The sequence below is a fragment of the Gopherus evgoodei genome, chromosome 2 (genome assembly GCF_007399415.2).
Source record: "Gopherus evgoodei ecotype Sinaloan lineage chromosome 2, rGopEvg1_v1.p, whole genome shotgun sequence".
Lineage (NCBI taxonomy): Eukaryota > Metazoa > Chordata > Testudines > Testudinidae > Gopherus > Gopherus evgoodei.
In genome coordinates this window covers 281820937-281835221 of record NC_044323.1, presented here as the reverse complement: position 1 = coordinate 281835221, position 14285 = coordinate 281820937, and the positions used below count along the sequence as shown (strand labels likewise).

At 43.9% G+C, this 14285-nt stretch overlaps 1 protein-coding gene across 2 annotated transcripts in view; it reads right to left on the bottom strand.

Annotated features, from left to right (window-relative positions):
* The window catches only part of TG (thyroglobulin), a 211619-nt gene that overhangs the window by 1632 nt on the left and 195702 nt on the right, over positions 1-14285 (bottom strand). For both annotated transcript variants that reach the window (XM_030553857.1, XM_030553858.1), the window contains exons 46-47: positions 2203-2343; positions 1179-1369 (exon numbers count right to left, since the gene is read on the bottom strand). In XM_030553857.1, coding sequence (XP_030409717.1) covers positions 1179-1369; positions 2203-2343 — 332 coding nt within the window. The remainder of the gene's footprint in view (positions 1-1178; positions 1370-2202; positions 2344-14285) is intronic.

Here is a 14285-nt window from a genome sequence, read left to right as displayed (position 1 = left end):
TTCCAAATATATGCTAACTATAAACACAATGTTCCATTGCCCAGTGCTATGGTCTGGGTCAGATAATGAAACACATATTTCAAGGTGGAGAACTTTTTATATTATTTCAGATTTATTTCATGGAAGTGAAATTAGAGAGAGCAGCTCAGCTGTGTATTTGCTCAGTCATTTCTAATCCAGCCGTGAATAACTTTAAATACAAGGTTTCAACTAATTCTATATGCTGGAGGCTTGATTCTAGAAGACGCTGAGCACTGACTTCAGTGGGAGATAGGAACACCTGACAGGAGTACTCAGAGTTTTGCAGGATTAAACTCTAGATATTGCCAAAGAAACACTGATTACTGCTAATTTGACATTTCTAGGATACACCATTTTGGGGGAGGAAGTAAAAGTAGCAAAGAAGCATGAAAAGTGTTCTACAAGCTAATTACACCCCATTTTTTGATTTATGGTTGCCTATGGCCAATAATTTGGTCAATTCACCTCCAGTTTGGCCAGAAAAAATTTGTTCTCTTCCTCTAGACCACACGTGTGAAATTTGATGGAGAAATGACTCTGGTTTGAAGATTTTGGAAGGAGCGAGGCAGGCAAAATTGGATTTAGAATGGAAGCCTGGTTACAACCTTACCTATGGAGAGGTTACCCCATACTCCTACCTTCCCCACCTATCTATGCACCCTGTCACATATATGACTCTCATCACTGTAGTATCTGAACATCTCCCATTAGTTAAAAGATGGTGATGTTCCATACCTGGACATCACTAGCTTTCATGTTTCACTTTCACAACGCACCAGCAATGGTTGCACACAGGGCTCTGCTATGTTTTCTCTGTTCAACGTGGACAAGGATTTTTTTCTTGTAACTATTATAATAAATCTTTATTGTAGACCATATAATGGGAGACGGGGGACAATGTGCTCAATGCAGTTGTTGTTGACATAGTTTCAACTTTAGTCCCTCTTCTGCAGTCTCAAGAGAAGTTTTAAAAATAAGTTTTAAGAAAGAAATTATCCCATTACCACATCGATCAGCACAACCACATTAGCAGAGGTAATCTATGGAAACTATTTGCAAGTACAAAGGGAATTATGGTATAGATAGGGCCATAGCATGGACAGGACTTTAAACAGGGGTTTCAAGCCCTATTGAGTGACAGAATATTATCTACTTACCAGTAGAAGCTTTGAGTGTTTTGATATAATCAGACCAGAAGGAACATTCTGCTCTTTTTAGTCCTTTATGATTTGGCAAGGAAATAGTGAATTCCTTATAGTTATCACCATTAGCATGTGACAGGAACATGGGCCACGGGGACACAGCTCCAGTTAATTTTCTTGAGAAGTTATGAGGATAGTTCGGATTTCTGAATGAAGAATTAGAAAAGATTATTAGAAAACAATGGCATAAACATCACCAATTTATAATCTGCACAGTGTATGATGGGGATTGGCTGGCTCAAGAGACTGGAACTTTTCACCTCTGGGTCACTGGGTCAAATTCAAGCCTGGTTAGCAAAAATGTTAGGCACGGTCATCTGATAGTATTTGGTGATCTATGATCAATTCGTACTGGATAAAACATGCATCACATAAACACCATCAGGGCTAGCATGTTCACTGGCTACCTCAGCAGGCTTCAGACTCAAGACCATCCTCTGAAACTCTCAAAAGGGGCACAGAAAGTTGCAGTTTCCAAGTGAAGACCGCACACAAGCATCTCACTAATTTTTCTCGCACACAGATATGGGCCCACCTGACTAGTGCCCAGGAATATTCACAGAGTGGTGTGACAAAGCTTGCGCTGCTACTTCCTGTGCTTCTAGAAGAGGACTCCAGGCCAAAATTACCCTTGTGGTCCCTTCTAACCTATGGTTCTATAGTCAGATGTGGCTGCCTAAAGTTAAACTCCTAAAACTGGATTCAGTCACCGGTCGCTCCCATTTATTTGAACAGAATTTGTGCATGCTCAGCACTGCTACAAAGTCAGGCTATTTTTATGTAGGTGACTTATTTTATGCATTCAGGTTTGGCCACAGCCTTCTAACACTACTGGCCGAAGCCTTACACATCTATCTAGATCCTACTCCAGTGACTGGAGACTATTTGAATAAGGGGAGAACTGCACCCTAAATTTGCTTTTTAATATATACCCCGACCCCACAAGATAGTAGATAGTACTTTAAGGTCACTCACTTACCCAGATTTTATGAAGTTGCCTATATACTGCATTATTTTTAAGGAAAGGCTCTTTTCTTCCAGAGTAAATTGTTCTTCATACTGTGGGTGGAACGGCAGCCCAAAGGCATACTGAACATCAGGCAAGAGCTCCAGGCCTGAACTGAAAAATACACACACACAAAAAGTAATGACCCCCACCATCCATTTACTTTGGGAGGTGGGCAGAATAAAAAAAAATAAAATTAAACATCATATTAAATTTTTCAAATCATTAAAAAATATTAAGATAGTGTTCAACTTTTCTGAAAACAGGCCATAAATATACACAAATGAGGAAGTGGAAGCAAAGAGAATTTACAACAGATTCATTCAGGAGTCTGGGGGAATGTGCTATAAGAGGGAGTGGTGGAAAAAAGGAAGACAAAAATTTGCTGAATTAAGGCTGCAGATAAAAGATGGAGGAAGGAACAAAAAACAAAACAAAAAGAAAGCACTTGGCTGTTGCTTAAACATTCAATCAGATTGGACCTGCTGTGTCACCAGGCCTCTTCCAAAACAAAGCTCAAAGAGGGGAAACCAAAAGGAAGGGTGACATGGACTGTGGCATTAATGATGGAAGAATAAATCTCTATTTATTTCAGAGACTTGGGATGAAATCCTAGCCCTACTGAAGTCAACGGCAGTTTTGCTTTTGATTTCAGTAAAGCCAGGATTCCATCTGTTGGGTCTTTGGATTCCAACACAGTTTCTCTGTGGAGAACCTGGGGTGTAAATCTACCTTACACTAGCCTGCCTGCCGTACAGTAACTAGACCCTGATGCCTCGCTAAACAGTTTCTTGGTGCCTTTTGATCTACTTCCTTTCAAAGCGGGGTCAAAGTGTGCTACCAGGGAACTGTTAGTGCATGGAAGCAGGGTCCACATGCGCAGCTAGCATGCATCAAGCTAGTATGAGGTAGCTTTGCATCCCAGCATGCTGGGCACTGTTTGTGTAGACAAGCCTGGGGATGTTTATGCAAATTTCTTTTAAACATAGTTTTATTCTAGTTTCTCTGGTTGGGGTGAGGGGAGGGGAGTTGGTCCCTGCAGTCAAGTTCTCCTTAAATTCTGAATGGTAGCCTAGCAAATATGCTGTAGATACCGCTGTCGGTCAGAATAAGCATCTGCAACTTTCTTTTACTGCAGTGGATTGATTCCTGCATGCATAATGGAGTGTTCCAGCAGCGACAGAACTCTGGGCAGGCAGGATGATGCCAGACTTCCAGGACCTAATAGTTTGGGATATGTACTAGTATACCAGGAAACCAACCAAAATAGGTTGCTCAGCAGAAGTAATCTTCTAGTAAAGCGGTAACAGAATTGTGCTCAACACAGAACTGTGGGTCACAAATCAGAGATGTCCTTTTTCATACCCCTTACTCTGTCTTGGTCAAATATTGATAACATCAAGGCAGTCTGCAGCAATGGATTTTGGAGCAAGTCTGTGATGAATAAAACCTAGAGCCACTCAGCAAGATTCTATCTGTGAGTGGCTGCACACAGTTGCTATCAAAAGCAGTAGCTGGGGACACAACTGAAACTACTTTATTTATGGACATAAAGTGCTGCAGCATTGATAAGTCCCAGATGCTGCCTCCCCTGGAACAAGGCTTGCATTTCAAACCACCCTAGGCAGGCAGACTGAATGGAAGATCACCCTCTTGTATGCCAGGGTCAGAGGGAAGGTGGTGCTACTCTGTCTCCAAATTCTCTATTTCAAAAAACATCCACCCATCCTACTAAATGAAATACATCTTTGCTCTTATTTTCCTTAGTCCTATCATAAAACCTCAATAATACTTGGCATCTGGAAACGGAATTATTTACAGATTTTTCACTAAAAAAGTAGGCCTGACACTAGATTAAAGCATATTTTTCTTCTCCAAATGTTTATAAAGGATTAAGCATGATTAGAGTTTAATAATTCTGCTTTAAGAATAACTTGTTTGGCCTTCTACATTTTATTGCAATGTTTGGCATTAGTGCTGTGGCCAAAGTAGTAGGTACTTAAAGGAGCCATTATGTTTAAGAAAAAGAGTATTTGGAATATAATGGCTTCCATGAAATCAGTGATGAGGTAGTTAAAGGGCAAATTCATCCATTTAATGGAGTTATTCCAGGGATGAAATTGTCTCTCAACAGAAAACAGGCAGGTTGTTACCCCAGGCCTCTCACACAATGAGATGATGTTCTCTGCACTAGTAGTTATAGATACGGAGTTAGAGCACAGTTTAAGAGCTTGCTAAACATACTTCTAGGAACATAACTACCAGTAAGTAGGATTTTGTTTATTGTTCTTGTCTGACAGTACTGCTCTTTGGTCAGTGGGTGTCAGCACTAAGAGGTCAGGGACGAAAAGACAAGGTTGAAGGGGAGGGAGGGAGTGTGAGCGTGTCCCCCAGATGACCAGGCAGCAAATATGTGGGGAGCTTTTTCTCCCATGGGCAAAAATCTTCCCCAAGGGTTTATATTGCCACTCATCACCACTATAGCTGAGTGCAAAGCAGTAGAGACAGGGCCGCCCAGAGGGGGGAGGCAAGTGGGGCAATTTGCCCCAGGCCCAGAGCCCCGCAGGGGCCCCGTGAGCCCTGGCCCGGCGGCAGTCCAGGTCTTCGGCAGCGGAGGGCCCTTCAGTGCTGCCAAAGATGCGGAGTGACTGAAGGGCCCCCCGCCACCGAAATGCCCCACGAGCTCTGGTCTGGCGGCGGTCCAGGTCTTCGGTAGCAGGGGGCCCTTCAGTGCTGCCAAAGACGCAGAGCGACTGAAGGGCCCCCCGCCGCCAAAATGCCACCAAAGACCCAGACCGCCAGGTGAGCACAAGTGCTGCAGCTCCCCTGCTCTGCCCCAGGCCCCCTGAATCCTCTGGGCGGCCCTGCCTAGAGATTGCTAGGAGCACTAGAGTGCTAAGAGATCGTGAATGACCTGGGGTCCAGCAGGAGCTCTGAACAGACAGGAGATCAGCAGCTAAGAGAAGCACCTGAAGCAGCCACTGATTCCCTTTGCAGTACAAGGGAAGCAGGAAGCAGAGTGTCTAACAACCTGTCTATAGTTTCCCTGTAATTAATTCATTAGTTCTTCCAAGGAGTATTTCTTTGCTGTCACTTCCCTTGCAACACTCCCCCTTTTGCAGAGGGCTCCCCACATTAGCTCTTAACTGGCCCGCTTCCATCCTGATTCTAAGTGGGGAGGTTCAGAGCCCAGTGGGGGGTGATTTGGCGGGTGTCTTTAGAAAGGACACATCATAAAGACCAACAGCAAATGGGACTTTTAAATAATATGTTTTTAGGTGCAGACATTCAAATTAAAATATATCCCCCTCCAAACTGTTGTTCATAAAACAGCACCATCTAAAGAAACCTCTTTTAAAGCAATACACCAGTTATATTAACAAACCTCTGCTGAAGAGAGTTAATTGTAATGATATATGTAATGAGTGAAATCCTGGCTTTACTGAAGTCATGGGAGCTTTGCCACTGGGTTCAACGGGGGCCAGGATTTTACCCAATAATATTACTATGTACAGAATTTTTCAGTCAAGGATCTCAAAGCATTTTCCAAACATTAATTGACTCAGCGTGATACCTCTCTTATGAGATAGGGTATCTGCTTTACAGATTGCTAAACTAAGCCACAGAGAAGCGAAGGACTGTATTGCACTATCTGTATTGAACGGTACCTTGCTCAGTGCTCGATTTCAGTGGGAGAACTCCCAGAGTAGGGCACTACTCAATATACATAAAGCCAGGTGGCACAATCTGGAGCTAAGAGACTTCCCCAAGGTCAACCAGTAATTCGGTGGCAGAGTCAGGTGTATAATTCAGAAGTAGAACTGGTTGGGGATTTTTCAGTGAAATATAATTTTCCTCTGAAAATACCCACTGACTCTAAATGTATTGGCTTTGGCAAAACTGTCCTTGAATCCAGAATGGAATTTCTGAAAAGAGAAAGTGAGCGAGCCCCAGAATAGCCTTGGGCAGGGACTTGAAGCTAAATCTCTCACAGCACAGGTGAGCATATTAATCACTGCATTAGTGCATATTCAGGGATGGGGATCTCAGTCTCTTGCAAATGCTGAAAAGTCTAGTTTTCATTCTCATGTGTGGAACACAAACAAATGTCAAAACTTCAGAATTATTCATGAAGTAGAATTCTTGTTTTCTGTCCAGCTCTACTCAGGACACACAATTAGAACAGGAGTGTGAGATGCGACAGACCACAATAGTTTCTTTGAGCAGGATCTTAGCTACACATACAAATGTTGTTGCCCATTCAAATTCTGACTCATTCTGTAGTATTTCCCCTTAGCTGATATGCAGATAATTCTGAACTTTAACCATGTCCTGTATCTAGTTCATTATTTCACCCTAGAAAACCATTTTTGGATTGTACAGTGGTTTGAATTTTAGATGAATGATGGACTCTGAAATGGAACCCTTCTCTTTTGTTACTCTCCATTAAATGTTTCTTAACCCCATTATCTAACAATTTGAGCTAAATTACAGCAATCTGAGTCACATATTCTTCTACTTTTCAGTTGGTTTTGTGAATTTTTTTTGGTTTCTTTAAAAAAAAACTCCATCAGACAAAGATATAATCCAACATAAATCAATGTTGCAATTCAAATGCAATAAATTGTAAACTATTTTGCAATCATTCTAAAGTTGAAAATAACAAGATAACCATAATTCTTTAGTGAGAACTACTGACAAAGCAGGGAAATAACTTAGTCGAACTAAATCTAGGTCATTAGCAAACTCACCAAAGGGATGCTTATTTGCAAAATGTCTTTTTGACTGCATTGAACAACGATGACTAATACTGTCCTCCTTGAAATGCAGAGATAACTATTAACAGAATAGACTTAGAGTAATCTAAGCTATATGACTTATAACAGGAAAGACACGTCTAGCCATGTTTCCATTCCATTTTGTGTTGCTAAATTCTTATTGATAACTACACAACGGGAACAAATACATGGGGATTTAAACCGAGGGCAAGGTTGAGGAGTGCCGCAGCTCAGATAACGTGTAGATGGAATTTAGTTGATATCCTCTCCCCAAAATTCATTCCATCTTAATCCGTGCTCTTCGCAGGTTCTCTGACCCAGGTTTCCTGATATGGCATTAAGTAACTTATAGGCAATAAAAGTCCCCTGCTTCCCTAGCTATATTGTTTTGAACCTTGCTCTTTTGGGTAATGAGTGTGATAGGACCTGGGGGGTGGGAAATGCAAAGCAATAAGAGAGTCCGATGAGACAAACAAGGAGGCAAACAAGAAACAGCAGCTGATTTGGAGAAGCTTAGGGTACGTTTATACTACCTGCCAGATCGGCAGGTAGTAATCAATCTATCGGGGACAGATGTATCGTGTCTCGTCTAGACGTGATAAATCAATCCATGAATTGATGCCCATACTCCACCTCAGCAGGAGGAGTAAGCAGCTTCGATGGGGGAGCCGCAGCAGTGGATTAGCCACCGTGAGGACGGCCAGGTAAGTCAAACTAAGATACTTCGACTTCAGCTACGCGAATACCGTAGCTGAAGTTGCGTATCTTAGATCGATCCCACCCCGTCCCCCAGTGTAGACCAGCCCTTAGACTTGGTATGATCTTCAACCCTGCCTTGGTTTTGGCTGCAGACATTGAGCAAAATCCTGCAATGTCGTGTAGTATCAAGCCAGACCTATGCACATCCCAGTGGGCAGTGCCACCATAACAACTACTAAAAGAGGTGATGGATTGTTAGGGCTGGCATCTCTTGGAAAATTACATCAACCCAGCTATGTCACTCAAGGGTGGGAAAAATTCACACCCCTGAGCCACATAGTTAAGCCAACCTAACCCCCAGCGCAGACAGCACTAGGTGGATGGAAGAATTCTTTGGGGAGATGGATTAACTACAGTGATGGGAGAACCTCTCTGGTCACTGGGGCGCATATCTACACTGAAGCCTTACAGTAGTGTTGCTGCAGCAGTAGAGCTGTGCCACTGTGTGGTCTAAGCAGGGCCGGCTCCAGGCACCAGCGCAGCAAGCAGGTGCTTGGGGTGGCACGTTCAGCTCTTCGGTGGTGGGTCCCTCTTGGAGGTGGCAGTAGAAGTGCCAACCATGTGGCTTCCTCTCCCTCCCTGCCCACCGCCACCGCTGGGGGCAGCAAGAACGCTGGAGCCGGGCCTGGGTCTAAGTGTAGATAGAGCATTAGCCTCAGCGGATTTAACTGCCAGCCTGGGAATCTCAGCATAAAGCTAGGTTCTTTTCTCCTCTTGTATCATCACCAGTAACAAATGTTCTGCAGGCCAAATGATTCCCTCCGTGATGTGTGCAGACTCACTCCCGTCAGCTGATTTACATAGGTGCAACTGGACCTCTAACTGGAATGCAGTAAACAACCCTGTTGATGCACAAGAAAAAATAGAACCCCGCACAGTTTCTTGGCCGTGGGGAGGCTAACAGTAGTAAAGCAATGTACTAAGACTTATACTAGTCATCGAAGTCATCAGATGTAGATCTGAGGAGTAAAAAAATATAATTTTTACATAGTCCTTTGAAACAGAAGAATGGAATTTTAAGTGACTTCGCCCCAGGCTACAGAGTGAGTCAGTGTCAAGGCTGAGACCAGAATTCAGAGTTCCTGGTTTCCAGCTTTCTGCCCAAGGCACTAGATTCTGATTGCCACTTAGCAGTAGCCATAACAAGCCTATGCGATTAGAAAAGAAATCGCAGGTTATTTATGGTTAAAAGGTAACATTTTCAGACCGATTTGACAGAACAACATGGGTGAAATCCAGGCCTCGATGAGATCAACAACAAAACCCCAAGTGACTTTAATGGAGCCAGATGTATAGCTGAAGACTCTGATTCCAAATTTCATTTGTACATAATGGATCACACATTTGCACAATCCTTTGACCCCTTTGAAAATCAGATCAAATGGTACAAATCCAGAATTCTTTTCTCAAGAACTATCGGAAATGATGAATTCATTTCTTTGTACAGACATCTAAATTCCCTTTGAATGAATACTGATAGATTTACAGAGAAAGAATCAGTGTCTGATGATGACCCTGGCAGCACCAATCTAAACCAATCTTATAGAAAAGGAGCAATCTTCCAGCAATTTAAGCATTTTGCTTGTATTTCTATGTTCATCCTTATGACTAACAAAAAAATAAAACCAAACCACCTAGTGAACAAGATCCTATTTGGCTGCAGACAAAGAAAAAAAGAAATAGCTAGACAAATATAGCATCATAATGGGCCAAATTATTCCCAGGTGCGTCCTCATAACCTCCAGGGAAACATTTGGCTCCTTGCGTCTCCACATATTACATAATCCTTTCAGATAAGTGGCAGAATATATAAAAGAGAAAAACATTTCTCTTGGTTTCTTTAAGGAAAATTGGAACATATGGAGAAAACTTATAGGAATGACAATTCCTACTCGCATAAAACGGTCACCCTCATACTAAACAGGCCCAAGTGGATACATTTGAGTTGCAAGAATATCCTGACCTTTCTTGGGTATCTTTATATGATTCAATGACTGTATACTATTTACTCCTAATATATAAAGTTTTCAACTGTACATTAGGGATGTACAAATTGAATCAAACAGATGTCAGCTAATGGGAACAGTGGCCAAAGTTAAGAATGTGAATGTTTATGTTATTAGATTTTAATCCCAGAAGAGGCCATTATGATCATCTAGGCCAGGGGCGGGCAAACTTTTTGGCCCGAAGACCACATCTGGGTGGGGAAACTGTTGGCAGGGCCATGAATGAAGAGTTGAGGCAGGGCGCTGGGGTGCTTGAGGGAGTGTGGGGTGTGGGAGGGGGTGTGGTGTGCAGGAAGGGGCTCAGGGTAAGGGGTTGGGGCAGAGGAGGGATGGGGGTATAAAAAAGAGCTCAGGGAAGGGGGTTGAGGTGCAGGAGAGGATGCACATTGCAGGAGGGGCTCAGGGCAGTGGTGCATGGAGGGGTGCGGAGTGCAGGAGGGGGCTCAGAGTAGGGGGCTGGGGTGCAAGAGGGGTGCAGGGTGTGGTGGGGGCTCAGGGAAGGGGGTTGGGCTGCAGGATGGATAAGGGATGGGGTTGGGGTGCAGGCAGGGGGCTCAGGGCTGGGAGTTGGGGTGCAGGAGGAGTGGGGGGGTGGCAAGGGATTGGGGTGCAGGTAGGGTGCTCAGGGCAGGGATCCTGCCCTGGCCCCAGGCCACACTGCTCCAGGAAGCAGCCTGCATCAAATGGTATACGTTCCTGCGGCCCCTGGGGGAGGGGGGCAGAGAGCTCCAAGCGCTGCCCTTCCCTGTGGGTTCCACATCCAAAGCTCCCATTGGCCACGATTCCTAGGGGCCATAGCGATGTGGTGCCAGCCGCTTCCCAGAGCGGCGCGGGGCCTGCGGTGCCACAGGGGTGGCAATCCCGTGGGCCAGATCCAAAGCCCTGAGGGGCCGGATCCAGCCCACAGGCTGTAGTTTGCCCACCCCAATCTAGTCTGAACTGCTGCATAACAGAGGCCATGGAATTTTATCCAGTAATTCCTGCATTAAACCCAGTCCAACATGGTTCAGCTAGAGAATGTATTTAGAAAGACATCCATTCAGGTCAAGCATGCTCCTGGCAACTGACACAGACTTTGAGGGCCGGAGCGCCAATAAAGGGCTGGGAAGGTGGATGCATTTTATGCAATCCAAAATGCGGATTCCAAATGCCAAACTGCACTTATGGAAACTGAATGCTTGAAAACTTGGCCCTTTGGTTGATGTGTGTAGTTTCAAATGATACTTTTGCATTTTTTGGTCCCCCAAGACTTCTAGCTTGTTGCTGCTGTGACACTAGACTGCTGCTGATGTCTTCCCTGTCCATCAGTATGGCCCTATCAATTAATGGCTGTGAAAAATGCATCACAGACTGTGAAATCTGGTCTCCCCCATGAAATCTGGCTCTTGGGGTGGGGGACGGGGAGGGTTGTGGGATTACAACCTTTACTTCTGTGCTGGGCAGCTGCAGAGTGGTGACTGCTGGCCAGGAGCCGAGCTCTGAAGGCAGTGCCATCGCCAGCAGCAGTGCAGAAGTCAGGGTGGCATGGCATGGTATTGCCACCCTGACTTCTGCACCACTGTCAGCAGCAGCTTGCTGGAGCCAGCGGAGGTTCCCAGAGGTGGGACCATGGAGCCTGGCACACAGTAGGAGCCCAGCACATGTAGGAGTCCTCGGCCGGGGTGCCTCAGCCCTGCCCATCCCCGGCTCCAGGTTTAGCTCTTGTGGGGTTAAAGGTTGTTAAAGGGGCAAAAGGGGCCTTGGGCTGGCTGCTTGTATGTGTCAGAGGACCCCAGCACCACCCTTATCACAGCACCATGGGTGGTTGCCCACCCATAAGGCTGGCCCTGCCCCCACAAAAGTGATAACTCCCCTGTACCATGCCACCCTCACTTCTGTGCTGCTGCTGGTAGCGATGCTGCCTTCAGAGCTGGGCTCCCAGTCATAAGCCACAGAGCTTCCTGTGGCCAGGGGAGGTTCCCAGAGGTGGGTCTGACACAGTCCCAGGAGTGGCCCATGCAGGGAAAGAGGAAGTCCTGTCCCTCCCTAGCCCGGCTGGGATTAGCAGCTGGATCTGCTGAGTAATGAGGCCCCCAAATCTGAACATGACCACTCTAAAGGAAGCAGCAAAGAGTCCTGTGGCACCTTATAGACTAACAGACGTTTTGGAGCATGAGCTTTCGTGGGTGAATACCCACTTGCATCTGACGCAGTGGGTATTCACCCACGAAAGCTCATGCTCCAAAACGTCTGTTAGTCTATAAGGTGCCACAGGACTCTTTGCTGCTTTTACAGATCCAGACTAACACGGTTACCCCTCTGATACTCTAAAGGAAGAAATTTTAGAAAAAAGATTATATTTGGACCAGTAGGCTGGATATCAGAGAATCAGCAAAGGGACTTGAGGAGATGTGACATGATTAGATAAGTGGGAAAGGAAGATTATTTTAGTGAAAGCATATGGGATGGATACAAGAGAAGTAAGATTTGAGCAGAGTAGATTATAATAGTCCAAGGGGAAGAAAACCAAGTTTTAGCAGAAGCGGTGGAGAGAAAGTAGCAGATTTTAGAGGGAAAAGTGACAAGACCTTAGCAAGTGTAAATGTATACTCTGATTACTGATCCTGATTGGCTCAGAACTCCACACATCTTCCAGCATTTGTTACCACGTCTCCCTGTCCACCATCTTAATCCACTTGTTTGTCTCATCCATATGTTAGGCCTTGTCTTGTAGATACGTAAATTCTTAGAAGCAATTTCCTTGCACAGTGCCTAACACAATGGGACTCAACGTGGTAGGCTGCAGAGTGCACCTGAATAATAATAGTTAGGCTGAGGTTCTCTGGGCCTGTTATGCAGGTCAGATTAGATCATTATAATGGCCCCATCTGGGATCATTAATTAATGAAATACATTTCTTGAAGTATAAATATAGAATGTCTGTTTTTATTCTGCCATATTATTGGTAAGTTTTACAGCCAACATTTGTATTATTGTTATTAATCAGAAACCCAATATACTTCATAATTGAGTAGATTTACATCCACACTGAATCTGAATGAAGAACTCTTCACACCCCTTTTATTTATGGGTATCCTATCTCCTGCTACTGAAATGCAGCCAACCGTGAGTACGTGGCAGCTGCTCAGCAGCACACAGCAACAGTACAGAAGTGAAGATTACAGCACCCCAACTAAAGTTACAGAAAGTAAGCAGAATGCAACTACTGATACAGGAATTTGGGCAGGACATCAAGGTTAATAACAATTACTCTTGCAAGAACTATTATGGAATTTTTACTAACTGTGTGATAGCTCCTCACTTAGCATAAATCAATGTAGCTCCTCTGAATTTACTGAAATTACATCGATTAACAGCAGCTCATTATCTGGCCTTTTAAGTAAGAAGGACCTTGATTTTTATACATCATCTAAAAAACAGCACCTCCGGCTGCACAGTGGGCCTGAAAACCATGTTGGGGCTTTGCTATAGTAATAATTCAGTCAGAGTAGTGCCACTTAATGAATCATTAACAAGCCAGATCACATCTGGGGTTATACAGAAACGGCCTAAAGGAGGGGTCGGCAACCTTTCAGAAGTGCTGTGCCGAGTCTTCATTTATTCACTCTGATTTATGGTTTCGCATTCTGGTAATACACTTTAACGTTTTTAGAAGGTCTCTTTCTATAAGTCTATAATATATAACTAAACAATTGTTGTATGTAAAGTAAATAAGGTTTTTAAAATGCTTAAGAAGCTTCATTTAAAATTAAATTAAAATGCAGAGCCCCCCGGATCGATGGTCAGGACCTGGGCAGTGTGAGTGCCACTGAAAATCAGCTTGTGTATCACCTTCAGCACTCGTGCCATAGGTTGCCTACCCCTGGCCTAAAGGGTTAATGAATAGCTTCTTTGTCGTTATCGTTCCAAACAAACAGAATCATTGCGGTCAAGTGTACTTATCCTGTCGCCGTTTTCCTGTAACTAAAACTATATCCTGAATTTCTACACTGTAAAAACAACCAGTGCTGAGCAGCCACATTCTTGCTGCATTGTTTAGAACCAATGTTTACTTTAAGGCTTTCTGTCTTCTGCAGAGGGTAAAAAAAATTACATCTGTGTTATACGTTTTTGCTGCAGATCATTAATGCAGGAGTTGGCTATGCATTATTTTCCTTACTCAAATAGAAACTGAAGACTAAAACAGACAGACAGAGTGTCACGCCAAGCTGAGAGAATTTTACCATATGGATAGTGATATTAGTTCACCCACTGCAAGTTCCACTTCGTTATTTGTGAACCCTCAGTTAATGATTTCCTGTAATTCTGCACATATATAATAAACAGACGTGTCGACTGTTCTTTCCATCTATATCCATGTGTTTGTGTATGTATAAAATAACATAGCACACACTATGTGTGCATAGATACATATCAACAACATTCTAATGCAAGACAAAGTTCTCTTTTTACCATCATCTCTATATTTTAATGCTTCTAGCCTTCTGCAGTTATTTATTAGTTAACTATAAAA